The sequence below is a fragment of the Eptatretus burgeri genome, chromosome 3 (genome assembly GCF_056783735.1).
Source record: "Eptatretus burgeri isolate ZD-2024b chromosome 3, Ebu_testis_v1, whole genome shotgun sequence".
NCBI classification, from domain to species: domain Eukaryota; kingdom Metazoa; phylum Chordata; class Myxini; order Myxiniformes; family Myxinidae; genus Eptatretus; species Eptatretus burgeri.
Genome location: NC_140963.1, coordinates 138799311 through 138813209, shown reverse-complemented (window position 1 = coordinate 138813209; position 13899 = coordinate 138799311). Strand labels below are relative to the sequence as shown.

Sequence of the window (13899 nt, the reverse complement as noted above, 5' to 3'; positions counted from 1 at the left end):
AAACTTATCTCGGATGCGAGCAATGGTGCGTCACGTTGGTGAATCTTTGTGAAAATCTCTTCTAAATTGTCTTTGCACTTCCATGATGTTTTCGTGCTTCCAGTAGCACTTTATGATAAATTTTCTTTCTTCAAAACCTCGTCGTACTTCTGCCATTATTAGGGTCAATTTTATCTGAAAATAAATGAAAAACTCAATGAGTTATGAGGAGCCAAAATGTGAGTACATTTTTTTGGGACACCCTGTATATATCATATATATATATATATATATATATATATATATATATATATATATATATATATATATATATATGTGTATATGTATGTATATATGTATATATATATATATATATATATATATATATATATATATATTTATATATATGTGTATATATATATATATGTGTATATATATATATATATGTATATATATATATATATATATATATATATATATATATATATATATATATATATATATATATATATATATATATATATATATATATATATATATATATATATATATATATATATATATATATGTATATATATATATATATATATATATATATATATATATATATATATGTGTATATATATATATGTATATATATATATATATATGTATATATATATATATATATATATATATATATATATATATATATATATATATATGTTGTGTCATGTAAATTTTGGGTAATTTTACTTTTTGGTTCTTGTCCCTCTTAAACATTTGTGAGTTATATGCACATATCACAAAGATTATATATATCTATCTATATATATATATATATATATATATATATGTATATATATATATATGTATATATAATATATTATATATATGTAAATATATAATATATTATATATATATATATATATATATGTATATATATATAATATATTATATATATATATATATATATATATATATATATATATAATATATTATATATATATATGTATATATATAATATATATTATATATATATATATATATATATATATATATATATATATATATATATATATATATATGTTGTTGGGAAAATGTTCATGAAAAATGCAGCGAATGTCGAATCTGCAAATGTCTGGGCATGGTTTAAAACCCTTTTAAAAAATATTATGCATGGAAGAGCGGTTAAACTGAAGAAATCGGGACACAACATAACGAAGGAACAGCACGAGAAAGTGGAAACAACAATAATAACAGGGTGGAGAGAGTAAGTAGACGGAGGCAGACAAATAAGGGATGCAGGTAACAATTAGGGGTAAGGGAGAACGTAAAGGGTGGACAAACATGGATACAGAAGCAAAATTGTGTTTGATCAGTTTGTGAGAGGGAAGACGCTGCTGTCTGTCTGCCCAGAGGAAGGATGAGAGATATCACGGCGGAGAGTGGAGTCATCAACAAAGAGTGAAAGAGGATTTTCCAGAGAGTCGGTGGGATCATTGATGAAGATTTGGAATCATATGAGGCCAAGAACACTGCCTGCTACGAGAGTGGAGGTAGTCAGTAATCCAAGAGTGGAGTTGGCCTTGGATTCCATAAGCCGATAGTTCGGAGAGCAAGGCAGTTTGCCAGACTGTATCGAAAGCTCGACATACATGTGCAGACCGACTTCCAATTTCCCAGTTGGATATAGGCGACCACTCCTGAAGTGTTAAAACCAAAAAAAGTGAATGCGCAAAGCGTGAACATCGAATCAGGTCACACGTTATAACCTGTCAATACACGGGGTCCACTCATCACGAATCCGCAAAAAGTGGGGTCCGACAATATATGTATATGTATACATCTATATATACATATTATATGTATGTATATGTATATGTATATATATATATATATATATATATATATATATATATATATATATATATATATATACACATATGTATATGTTGTATGATGTAAATTTTGGGTAATTTTACTTTTTTGGTTCTTGTCCCTCTTAAACATTTGTGAGTTATATGCACATATCACAAAGAAAATATGCAGGAAACAGTTTGTGGATTTTTGTACATTAAATAATCATAAATCATCGAAGTATTCAACAGCAGTACATTCATGTGATTTACAAGAGACCACAATACAAATTATAAATTCGTAAATATGTGAAATTATTTTTTATCAGCTTGATTGATTGCTTGAAAGTCTATGTGAGAGTTCAGAATGGCACCAAGGAAGCAACTTTCAACAGAACAGTGTGTGAAGATATAAACTCGGCGAGAAGAAGGGCACACTGAATAAAATAGCACAAAAGCTGAAGATTTCCAACAATGGTGAGAATTACACTTTGCAGTGCCTGAAATAAACTAGCTCAGTGCAAGACAAGAAATGGCCAGGAAGACCCAAAAGAACCTCTTCAAGGCAAGACAAACAATTGATGTTGCTCAGCTTATGCACTACAAGAAAATCAAGTCAGCATGGCAGAGTTGCAGCAAAGAAACCACTGCTGATACAGATTGAGGTGAAAGGACTGAAACTTGAAAGGGACACTGACATTGGGTGACTGAACAATGGAATCAGGTACTCTGATCTGATGAATCGAAGTTTGAACTTTTTGGATCTAAGAGAGGCCAGTTCGTACATCAAAGACCTGGAAATAGTTATGACATGCAATGTTTGCAGCCTACTGTTAAAGACGGGAGAGGCTCTGTGACTGTCTGGGGTTGTCTTTCAGCTTTTGGTATGGGAAAACTTGTAAAAATTAATGGGATGTTAGGGTGAGGGTTACCTAACCCTAACAGCTAACAAAAGGGAAGCGCAGGCAGTCCCTGGTTTATGAACACCCAGCTTCCAAACATCCGTTCGTATGAACATGATACTATATAACCCATGTCTCAATCTTTCGAACGTTCAATCCATTCACATGAGCAAGGCGTTTTTGAACATACTATGCTGAGCACTAAACAGAGAAAATAGAACCTCCAGTCAGTTACCCATTCACACCAGAATTCACACCTCATTCACATGGGCTTCACTCCAACACTCTTCCGCTATTTCACACGCCGTTCTCTCCGTGGGTTCCTTACCGGCCACAAAGATGTCAGCGGTGCTCGCCCTGCTTCACCTTAATCCCCGCGAGCTCATCATCCCTTACATTACACGTGTTCAATTTACTCTAATTTATTCATTCTTTTTTGTTTTAAAATTTTTATTATAATTTTTTTAATTAATTTTATTTTATTTTATTTTTATTGAATAACGTTTTTTTAATTTTTTTTAAAATTGGGTTTAATTTGTGTTTGGGAACCAATTAGTCCCTCAAAAGGGAATTTATTGTTTCGGTTGACAAACAGCCAGCATACAGACATTTTCAAGAACACGTGTTCATAAACCGGGGACTGCCTGTACAAGCAGAAACTGCAGCACCACACAGTCCCCAGTGGGAATCATTTCATTGCAAAAGGATTAATTTTCCAACAAGATAATGATCCAAACCACACTTCCAATATCGTGAACCAGAATTCTGGGGAGCAAGGTTGCAGCCGGTGTGCTCCAAGTGTTAGAATGGCCACTCCCGCATCCGGATACGAGTCCCATCAAGGCCATATGAGATTACCGGGAAATAGAGAAGAACAAGAGGAACCCAACTAACCGTACAGAACTGTAGAATGTACTGCAGGACATTTGGCACAATATTCCTGTAAGTGCTTCAATCGTATGCAGAAGGCATGGGTACAAGAAGGATGGCACTCAAGAAAGGCAAAAGGTGGACACACAAATAATTGACTGATACTATAAAATGAGGCTGGTCCTGTTATTTACTGAAGCAGTTTGTTTAACATACATTTATAAAGGCTGTTAATTTACATTAATAAATACATATGACCGTTATCACTGATAATTTTTTTTTTAAGGCATGTACATATATATATATATATATATATATATATATATATATATATATATATATATATATATATATATATATATATATATATATATATGTTGTAATCTGTCCGTTCATTGATAGAATTGGCCCCACGGGTAGTAATCTCATCCTACTGCATATTGTCGGAATCCTCTTGGCAAATGGAGATGCAAGAACATTTTCAAACCTTCAGGGTAGTAGGGAGTTGAGGGTGGGGCGAAGACCCCAATTCTCTGTGTGAATGTGTACCGTGTCACGCTGCCTCCATGTGAGAGAGGGTATTACAAGTCCCCAACCTTTACAATACACTTTACATAATTGCTTTGTCCACGTTTTCCAGTGCAGTGAGGTGCTTTGAATTATGCAGCAAGAGGTATTTTGGATAGTTATTTTGAATTACACATTTGAATAAGGATAATAACACAACTCATCCCGTTAAGCCAACACCAGGCCTATTTTTTAATAAATAATCGAAGATAAATATATTTTCTTTATTTTAAATTAATTTAATTTTAATTTGAAAAACTTCATGATCAAAAAAATCGTGAATTATTTCAATTTTTTTTAATTAGACATAACATTATGTCGTTGACCTTTCATTAACATATTAGCAGAGGTACCCGCACCTTGTGCGGGCAATATGATGGGGTTACTATCGGTGGGGCCCATTGTATGGATCATCTGGGCCACATGGCTATGGGTCATCTGGGCCAGGACAATGCTGTGCAACTCAAAGTCTACCTTCTTGTTGGGGATCTCTGCAGAGATGACCAGGTCAATCTCCTCCAGCCTGATGTTGTTGTTTGGAGTGAGGATGTGGGCAGGTGGAAGGCCTCTCTTCTGATACTCAATGGAGTCCAGCCAGGCCCTCACCACACCAAAGGCACCTTCCTTTATGTGCTTCTGACGAAAGACGCGGGCAATTGGGTCTGGTCAGTCTTGTGGCTCTTGTGTTGGAAGCAAATTGTCAACTATCTCTGTCCACTTTGGGTTGCAAGTCATTGTGATGAAAAAGTCTGGCCGCCCAAAGTGTCGTACATGTGCCACGCTACACAATAGACTACTGCAGTGACATGATTCATGACCCATGTAGCCTAGATGATGCACTGAATTGGCCTCACAGGTAGTGACCGCATCATATTGCCTGCACAAGGTGCGGCTAGCTCCGCTAGTGTGTGTGTGTGTGTGTGTGTGATGTATCGACAAACTTCAATTCCCTTCTTTATATTCCTCTCAGTTCCTCCAGTAATTACTGCTATTACTGGTTATGACCACGACTGGTTCCTGGGTCGATCACACGTTTCCCTGAAGTGCAATGTGGACTCAAACCCTCCGTCAACCATCCGCTGGATTAGGTAAGTCATTATTCCAGCACATTCGATCACACAGTTCAGGTACCCTCAATTTTGATAATTGCAGTACCGGATTATCAGTTTGACAGTGTGACAAATTCAAAGGGCAGGTAAACGTACGGATTGTAAATACAACTCTCCATGGTATCATGAAATATGACATTTGCTTGGCAAACAGCACTTGCAACAAATTACACCATTCAAAGGCTGCTGATTACTCCACCACTGGAGATTGTCACCCTCGTGGAGACACAAAGAACAAAGGAGGATGAAAAATTGAAAAGTATGCTGAGGGATTCTGATAAAATGATAGCACTAATGCTACACACGTTTCCATACTCAAAAGGTTTGGGACATGGCTTAATGATCACAGAATCCCCCTTAATTACTATGATTTATGCTGTAACAGTTTGATTGGCGGTTTCAGGTGTTGGTAAACTTGCATTTAAGTGATATGTTATCTCTTGGAAAGGAATGCTTTCGAATCTGCGTGGAAAGCTGCCATTGACGTGGCCTCCCCCTCATATCGCTCCCATAAACACTTTTTTTTTGGGGGGGGGGTGTTTGAATGGCATTTATTGTGATTTATGATAAATGAAGAAAAGGGACATACAGTACTGAGATGCACGGTGAGAGGTGTTATTGCCAGAGTCACGAACGGTAACCTATGGTAACAAATCCAAATGTAAAAAGATATGAGAATGTTTTATATGTAATCTTGTGAAACAATTGCTTATGTATGAATGAACATGGTATCAGATTTACCCGCCCAGAGGGAAACGCGTTCCGTCCAGGGACGTCCCTGTGCAGTGACTCGAGCGAGATGTCTCGGAAAAGTGGTCTTGTGGTGTGAAAATTCGGTTGTGGGTGGTTGGTTTGAGCTGGGTTTGTTTTGGTGTGTTGCTTGGAGTGCTGAGGTGGAGATGCTGCACAAACACGAAGTATCCTTAATGGCTTTTTCGTGTGTGTGTGTGTGTGTGTGTGTGTCTGTCTGTGTGTGTGTGTGTGTGTGTCTGTGTGTGTGTGTGTGTGTGTGTGTGTGTGTGTGTGTGTGTGTGTGTGTGTGTGTGTGTGTGTGTGTGTGTGTGTGTGTGTGTGTTTTTCACTGTGTTGGGGTGCCATTCACATGTGTTCTGTGGTTGGACCTGTTGAAAATATCATGGAGTTAGGTGATGACAAAACGTGACATTGGAAGTCTACTGACGATCAATGGTCCAATCATAAACGCTGAAGTAAACAAGAGAAAGGCAATGAATGGACACAAAGACTGACAGACCCGGACCCATTGATGGAGTCAGACTTCGTCCACACCCAGACACCAGAGACGGTCAGACTTTATCCTAGAAACCTGAGACCAATTCGGACCAGGACCCCAGAGATGAACTTGGACCCTGACCCAGAGACTGACTCGGACACTGTATGACAGAGGGAAGAAATCAGACTCTGACAAGTAGGTGGAATCAGCTGCACACCAATGGGTGAACCAAATTTGACGCTCTTCACCAGACGGAATTGGACTAACAGATGGACTGAGGGACTCAGACCGACAAACTGACACAGATGGACTTGCACACCGAGACTTATGGACACACTCCCACACCGAGATGGGTGTACTGCCACACCTGGATGGACAGAAACTCGTATGCCCGGACGGATGGACGCACTCCTTCACCCAGATGATGTACAGCCACACCTGGATGGACAGAGACTCGCACGCCCGGACAGAGGAACGCACTCTCAGACCTGGATGGACAGCGTCGCACGCCCGCACTGACGGACAAAATCGCGTTGATGGACAGACTTGCACTGATGTGTATTTGTGTGTGTGTGTATATATATATATATATATATATATATATATATATATATATATATATATATATATATATATATATATATACTGTATATTTTGTTGTGGATTCCCGCCGGCGTGCGAACGACCGCGTCTAAGCAATGGCAGCCGCCTCGCCCACCAAACGGACCATCCAGTCGCAGCCTTCCGGATCAAACGCCAGAATCCCGCTACGGGTGTGTTTTGAGCACACCACAGCCTAGTCAACACTCTACCCGCGCTACAGGGTCAATCGCCGAATTGTCGATATATCTAAGTTATCGCGCGGGCAGACTACTGAGAGACTGTACCTCAACGGGGTCCGCTTGAAACGAGCCGCTTAAGCAGCTCGCTTCGCTTTGGGATAACCGAGCGGGGTGCTATCGCGAGGCCCCGTTGGACCCGATTCTATTATCGGCTATTTAAAAACCAACTATATTCCGAACGCAGAACGGCAGTTCAATTAGGGAAAAGGACGCAACGAACGGGTTAACGTTTAAACAAGCACATTTATTGAATAAGCACATGTAAACAGTGATGCATTCATGCAGGTATGCAATTATGCAAGGCCGAACACGCACGCAAGCATACAACCAACAAAAGCAATGCAAAAGAGCTACTACCGTCTATCTATTATGTACACACTTAACAGTTCTACTTACGGACATGGCGCCACAACGTTCATTCAAAAGAAATAAGGAAAAACCCCAGGACAGACTGGACCTCTTGGGGTCTTTATAAACACGGAGCCGTGTAGACCGCAAAGGCTCCGAAAGACCGGGCTGGCTACCTTGTCCCTCGTGGTGACTCGCTAGGGCGACCCTCGATGTCCCCTCTCCCGCAACCCACGGTTAGTCACGGTCCGGCAGGCCAAGCGCCTTGGCTCCGCTGTGCTCCTCTCTCTCCAGCTCCTCGCCGACTGCAGAGACCCCAGACTCCAGGCTGATTCAGCTCACAGCGCGGCTCCACACAACTGCCCACAACTCCGACACGACACTCTCTCCTCTCCTCCACACACCTCACAACCTCCAGCCGAGCACAACCTTGCGTTCAGCGCGCCTTTTTATCTTCACGGCACCTCGCCCCTCCCTTCCGCCCCCCCTCTTCCAGCACGCACGGGAAACTTCCAGAAGAAGGGCGTTTTCCTCGCCAAATCGGGGCCTTTCTTTTGTGTCTTCCATAGCTTTAATTTTTTCCGCATGTGTTTGTCCTTGGGGGGAGGGTGAGGCCATCGTCCGTTCTCCCCCGACGAATGCTAGGCTTCCCGCAACCGTGTGCCGAGGTGGAAATGCGGTGGTGGTGTGGTTGGCGTTATGATGGCGTGGCTGGCGTTTTGTGGTGGTCTTGAGGGTGGTGTGGCTGGCATTTGTGGTGGTCGTGAGGGTGGTGTGGTTGGGCGGTGGTGTTTAAGGGGGTTATTGTGAAGGTGGCTGTTCGTTGTTTGTGGGGATGTTGGCAGTTGACGAGAAGGTGGTTGTGGTGATCGTGGTTGTGGTTGGTGGTGCTTTGTGGTGGTAGTAATGGCGGTTGGTCCAAAATAACGATAGCTAAAGACAAACGGTTAACTAAAGATTCACAGCCCTGATCACACGAATAAAATCCGCTAAACATCGGTGGGGAAATCTATCTGAACACAGACTTATCGACATAAATGATCTCAGGACCTATATCTCAGGTGTTCTGTGAATTTCCACAGCCGTAACAATATATATATATATATATATATATATATATATATATATATATATATATATATATATATATATATATATATATACATATTATTGCGAATTCGCACCCCGCCGGCGTGCGAACGACTGCGTGTAACCAATAGCGGCCGCTTCGCCCAACGACGTGCAATTCAGTCGTGACCCTCCGGGAACTTCCGCCAGGAGCCAGTCATGGGTGGGGGTTTAACCTCACCACAACTCAGTCCGCATTCTACCCGCGCGATATAGGGTCCAATCGCCGAATGGTCGATTTACCTAAGTACCCACGCGGATAGCGTACCGAGGAGTTGTACCACGCCACAGGTCGACTCCGGACACGAACCGCTTAAGCGGCTCGTTCCGTACTACAGGGATAACCGAGCAGATTTATCGTCGACCTTGACGGTTAAGATTAGTTACCGGGTGTTTTAAACCCACTATTAATCCCTTACGTGATGCAAGATGGAGATTCAAACAAAGGAAAGGACGCAGCGAAACAGGGAACAATTGGACCAGCACATTTATTACGGAAGCACGGAAGGCACGTATATTACAGTCAAGCGAGAAAACACAATAAAATGCAAGCAGATCTACAACAGAATATGATTTATACGGCAACACTTATAACAGTTCTACCTTTCAAGACTGGCGCCACCCACAGACATTTACACAAAACCCCAAAAGAAAAGGAAGTCGCGACTTCCCTTAGCGCATCGAGTCCTTGGCGACCGTAACTCCAAGTCCCTCCGGCGTGGTCCACTGGGCTTGTCCCTCGCGCCTGCACGCGTCGTCCGCCCGACGGGGACGAACGAACAGAACCTCCGACCAGGAACAATCATCACCACAACTCTCCACAATTCCCCTTTAGGGACAAGGGAACAGGGACAAGGGAACGGCGTTCTCGTCGACCTTCACGCCCACAACTCTCTACAATCGACCGAACGAACCAAGAGCAAGGACTCTCCACCCCTCGACAACTGACCGAACTAACCAAGAGCAAGGACTCTCCACCCCTCACCTTTTATAGGGTCGGGCTCCGCCCTTCGCCCCGCCCTGCGCCTCGCCCCTTTCTTGGCTCCACCTCCCTTCTGGAAGCTTCCCAAAAAGGGGTGTGCCCTCTCGTTCCCCCCTCCCCGTGCCGTGCGGGGGAAGAGGAAAGTCAGTTTCGGCTCGGGGCCAGGGAATTATTCCCTCAAAATCAGGCCCCCACCGTTTTTCACCTTTGACCTCTGGCTCAAATCGCACCTCCCCCATGCCAAAGCACGGGAAAAGCAGAGGGAAAATCCGGCGGGAGAGATTCAAGCGGAGTTTTGGGCAGGAGATGCCCCTTCGCACCCTGGTTGCTGCTGCCACTCCGCTCCTTTCATCTGTCCCGCGGAGATCGTGACCGCACGGTGCTCGTTGAATGGCGAGTGGCGAAGATGTGGTAGCGTAGTTGTGGAAGGTGGCATCGTGGTGTGAATGGCGTGATTGTTGGCGTCGTGTAGTGAATGGCGTGATCGTTGAGATGTTGGTTGTGGTGATGTTCGTTGTTGTTATTGCACCAAATTAACGACAGCAAAAGAAAAACGACTAACTGACGAATCGCAGCCCGAATGGGTCACATATATTCCCTCTAAACAACGGGTTTGGGCTAACTACACATGAACTTACCGATATATCTCTCCTGAGGACCCTTTATGGTGTAATGCGAATTTCCACAGCCGTAACACTACCCCCTCCCCTTTTTACAGACTCGTCCCGAGTCGTCAAATTCTCGTGTACCATCATATGTAGTTCTCCCCTAATATGTTTTACCTTCGGATCCCTGAGTGCGACATTCAGTGTATTTGTTTCCCCAAAATAAATAACCTGAGGGCTGAGTAACTAACTAACAAACACACTCATCCGGACGACGTAAATAAAATGCCGGCGCTAAGACACACATGCCGGGGGCGCACTCATATACAATACATCTTAACCTTATAAATTTTACACTAAACCATGGCCCAGGATCAATGAACTCTGCAGGAAAAAGGTAAAAGTCAACCGGCGCACGGGCTTCCACTGCAGGCCCATGTTGTAGCTGCCAACAGGACAGTCCTTGCAAACTGCACGACGATCCCGGCGCACATGGTAATGAACAAGGGGGGGGGGAATGCAAATCAAAACAGAACCGGGGGGCAAACTGATGAGGGCAGTAGGCATGGCATGGCAAAGGTGGCAGGCACACACAGCCCGCAGAACCAGGCTGCCGCAGGCGAACACAGTGGCGGACGATCCGACCGGCACAGGCCTTGAAGCAACACAGCTGCTGACGATCCGGCCGGTACAGGCCTCGCAGCAAAACAACAGCCAGCAGACGAAGTTGGCCGGCCTCTCGCTGTGCAGTGCAGGTCGGTGGAGGGAGTGCGGTGGTGATGGCCACACAGAAGGCGGGCTCGGACCCACCTCCCTGTTTCCCTCCCACCTATCGCATTTGCCTGTCTCCGTCCATACCCACTCCCTTAATTTGTAAAACCCAATTTCGCCCCAACTTATTTTTTTGTTATTTTTATTTTTTTGCTCTTTCTACCTCCCCACTATAATTCGTCCCCTAACCCCCTTTATCGTCATTGTTCGGCTAACCTATCGTCTCCTAGCCTACTCCCAACCCCTACGTTCCCTTCCCGGAAGGGAATGAGGGGGGGCTAGCGTCCTGCGTTGAGGCCTAACTCGAGCCTCAGGATGGCCTCCTCGGAGTTCAGCAATCTTTACCCAAAGTGGATCCAGCGGCCCACAACGAGAGCGAAGGGATGGATGGTGCGGAGGGGTACACTTCCTAATCTACCCTTACCATTTAACTTTTAAACTACCCCGGGGCTTTCAATAAGCGCCTCTCGCCTAAACTATTGGTTCTAACAACCAGGATTCCCGTCGCCTGTGTTGGTGTCCTCTCAAATTTTGGGCCTTGCCCCCCAATTTTCCTCCTGTGCCCTCACACGGTTTCACGGCTGGGACGCGTGGCTCGCTTGGCAGCAACTACCCCTGCCGATTCTCCAGCTATGGCACCCCCGGGCACTACACTGCCTCCGAGCCTACCAGCTCCCTAAACACTGGGGAGTGCCCTCCCTGGCGACTCCCCTGAAACGCTCACATGGCAGGCTGGCGCCCCGGGCCCCTTCCCTGGGTGCCCGTGCCCAATGCACTGCCCACGCGGCTAATGGCGCCCCGGGCCCCCGCATCATGTGGGCGCACCCGTGCCCACTATACTATCCCGGCCCCCCATGGGCCCTTGGCCTACCACGGCCGACTAACCCGGTGCCCGGGGTACCCAGTCAGCGATACTCACTGTTCGTAGCCACGCTCCCAGTCCGTCAACAGTGCTCCTGCACCCCTCCAAGTGGGTATCGAGCCGACTCTCCCACCAACAGCAAAACGACCTCCATTTTGTCAATTTAACGAACCCTCTAACTCGCTTTACTCTGACCCCGGGGCCCTTGGGTGGGAATCACTTCTCCCCCCAATCACTCATTGCACCATGCATTCCCCATTCACTCCATTCACACAGGCTCGCTGGCCTCACTCACTCAACATGTTTCAATCCATCAATTCTCAACTCGCACATCGCTGAACTCTGCCATCCTTCTCACTACTTCCCCTTACTACCTCGTGCTCCCACGTCATCCCTTAAACTACAGCACGTTCCATTTAACACTACGTAGCTGAACTATGTCCCCTCTACACACTCACAGTCGTCACCGTCTCCAAATATTATTTCCCATCATAAATCTGAATTGAATCCCTCTACCTAATCCATTCCACAGGCTCCGTGAGGACTTACCCCTGCCCCATGAAGCCGGTCTAACTAACACTAACCCTTTCCCCTAACTAGTGTTATCCTGTGCCCAGGCCAGGGGGTCTTCCACCTCTTGCCCGGGAATCCTGTTCACCCGAAAGCGAGGCCTGCTTTGCTTAACTTTTTTTTTCCTCGCGTCGCACCAGCGCAACAACTCGCAACCTGCGCTCTTTTACGTGACGTCATGGCAGCTGTTCGCGTCCCTCGTCCCTCTTGGACGGCACCATCTGGCAGGGATTCACCCTCCTGCCAGATTCCAACCCAACACGCAGCCATGACGCCACTCTGCGCATTAAAAAAAAACAAGCCTCACGTTTCGAGGGGTTCCCCACACAAACACATGTGCTCTGCCCGTCCGTGACCTGTGTTGTGCGCTCTGTGAACAGAACACACTGCACAGGTCACATAGGGCTTCACACACCCGCCCGCGTGGAGAACCCGTCCGGTCCAAATCCGTAATCCTGCCTAACCTTTGTCCGTCCGCGGGATCGGCAACATCCACCGCTGGCGTCTCCAGACCGGGTTTCACTCCTGCAGCCGCGGACGCGGTGGCCTCGTGCGCTGCACGGCACGAACCTCGCGCTCGCCGCCATGTAAACCCGGCACGGTCCCCAAAACAGCTACGGCTGCTACTCGGCCTTTGTCCCTCTGTCGCCGTCGTCGTCTCCATTCGATCCACGCACGCCTGCGTGTCATGACACTCACACACCGCGCCATTACATTCATGCCGGGAGACACGGCTGCATGTTCACTCATGCCCACCGTCATCTCCCTTACATACCGCTCTCTCACACACACGGTCTCCCTTGCACTCGGCCGTTCACTCACGCATGCCATTTCCGTTGTACACGTGGTTCCACTCACACACGGCCTTCCACTTGCACACGTGGCTCCTTCCACACACGGTGCCTCATCCGCACACGGCGTGCTGGGTGGCACGCACTTCGGCACACTCGCAAACACACACACCTGCACAACCACACTGGGGATTCGTGTCCCCACAAGGGTTCCCGCGCCCTCTATACCCCCCAAGCTGCACGTGCACCTGTCCACAGCACTCGTTCCCTCAAACTCGCTCGACACGACCGAACCCACCTGGTCGTGACTCGCTTCAAGGGAGAATAGCGTCTCTCTCCGTTCCCGAAGGAAGCTATCCAGCTGCTCGCACCATGTCCCTAAACAGTCCGCCAGCTCCCCCTCATGGTCCTCCACTACCTCAATGTGTGTGTGCTCGTCCCCTACCCCGTCCTTATCGTGCAGTCTCTTCTCTATTTTTTATGTTTCTTTCTGGCTCCTTTTTC

General features: G+C 45.5%; 1 protein-coding gene across 6 annotated transcripts in view; it reads left to right on the top strand.

Annotated features, from left to right (window-relative positions):
* LOC147031115 (nectin-3-like) overlaps positions 1-13899 on the top strand; it is a 141731-nt gene that overhangs the window by 87599 nt on the left and 40233 nt on the right. For all 6 annotated transcript variants that reach the window (XM_085875852.1, XM_085875849.1, XM_085875850.1 and 3 more), the window contains exon 5: positions 5127-5244. In XM_085875852.1, the coding sequence (XP_085731978.1) occupies positions 5127-5244 (118 nt within the window). The remainder of the gene's footprint in view (positions 1-5126; positions 5245-13899) is intronic.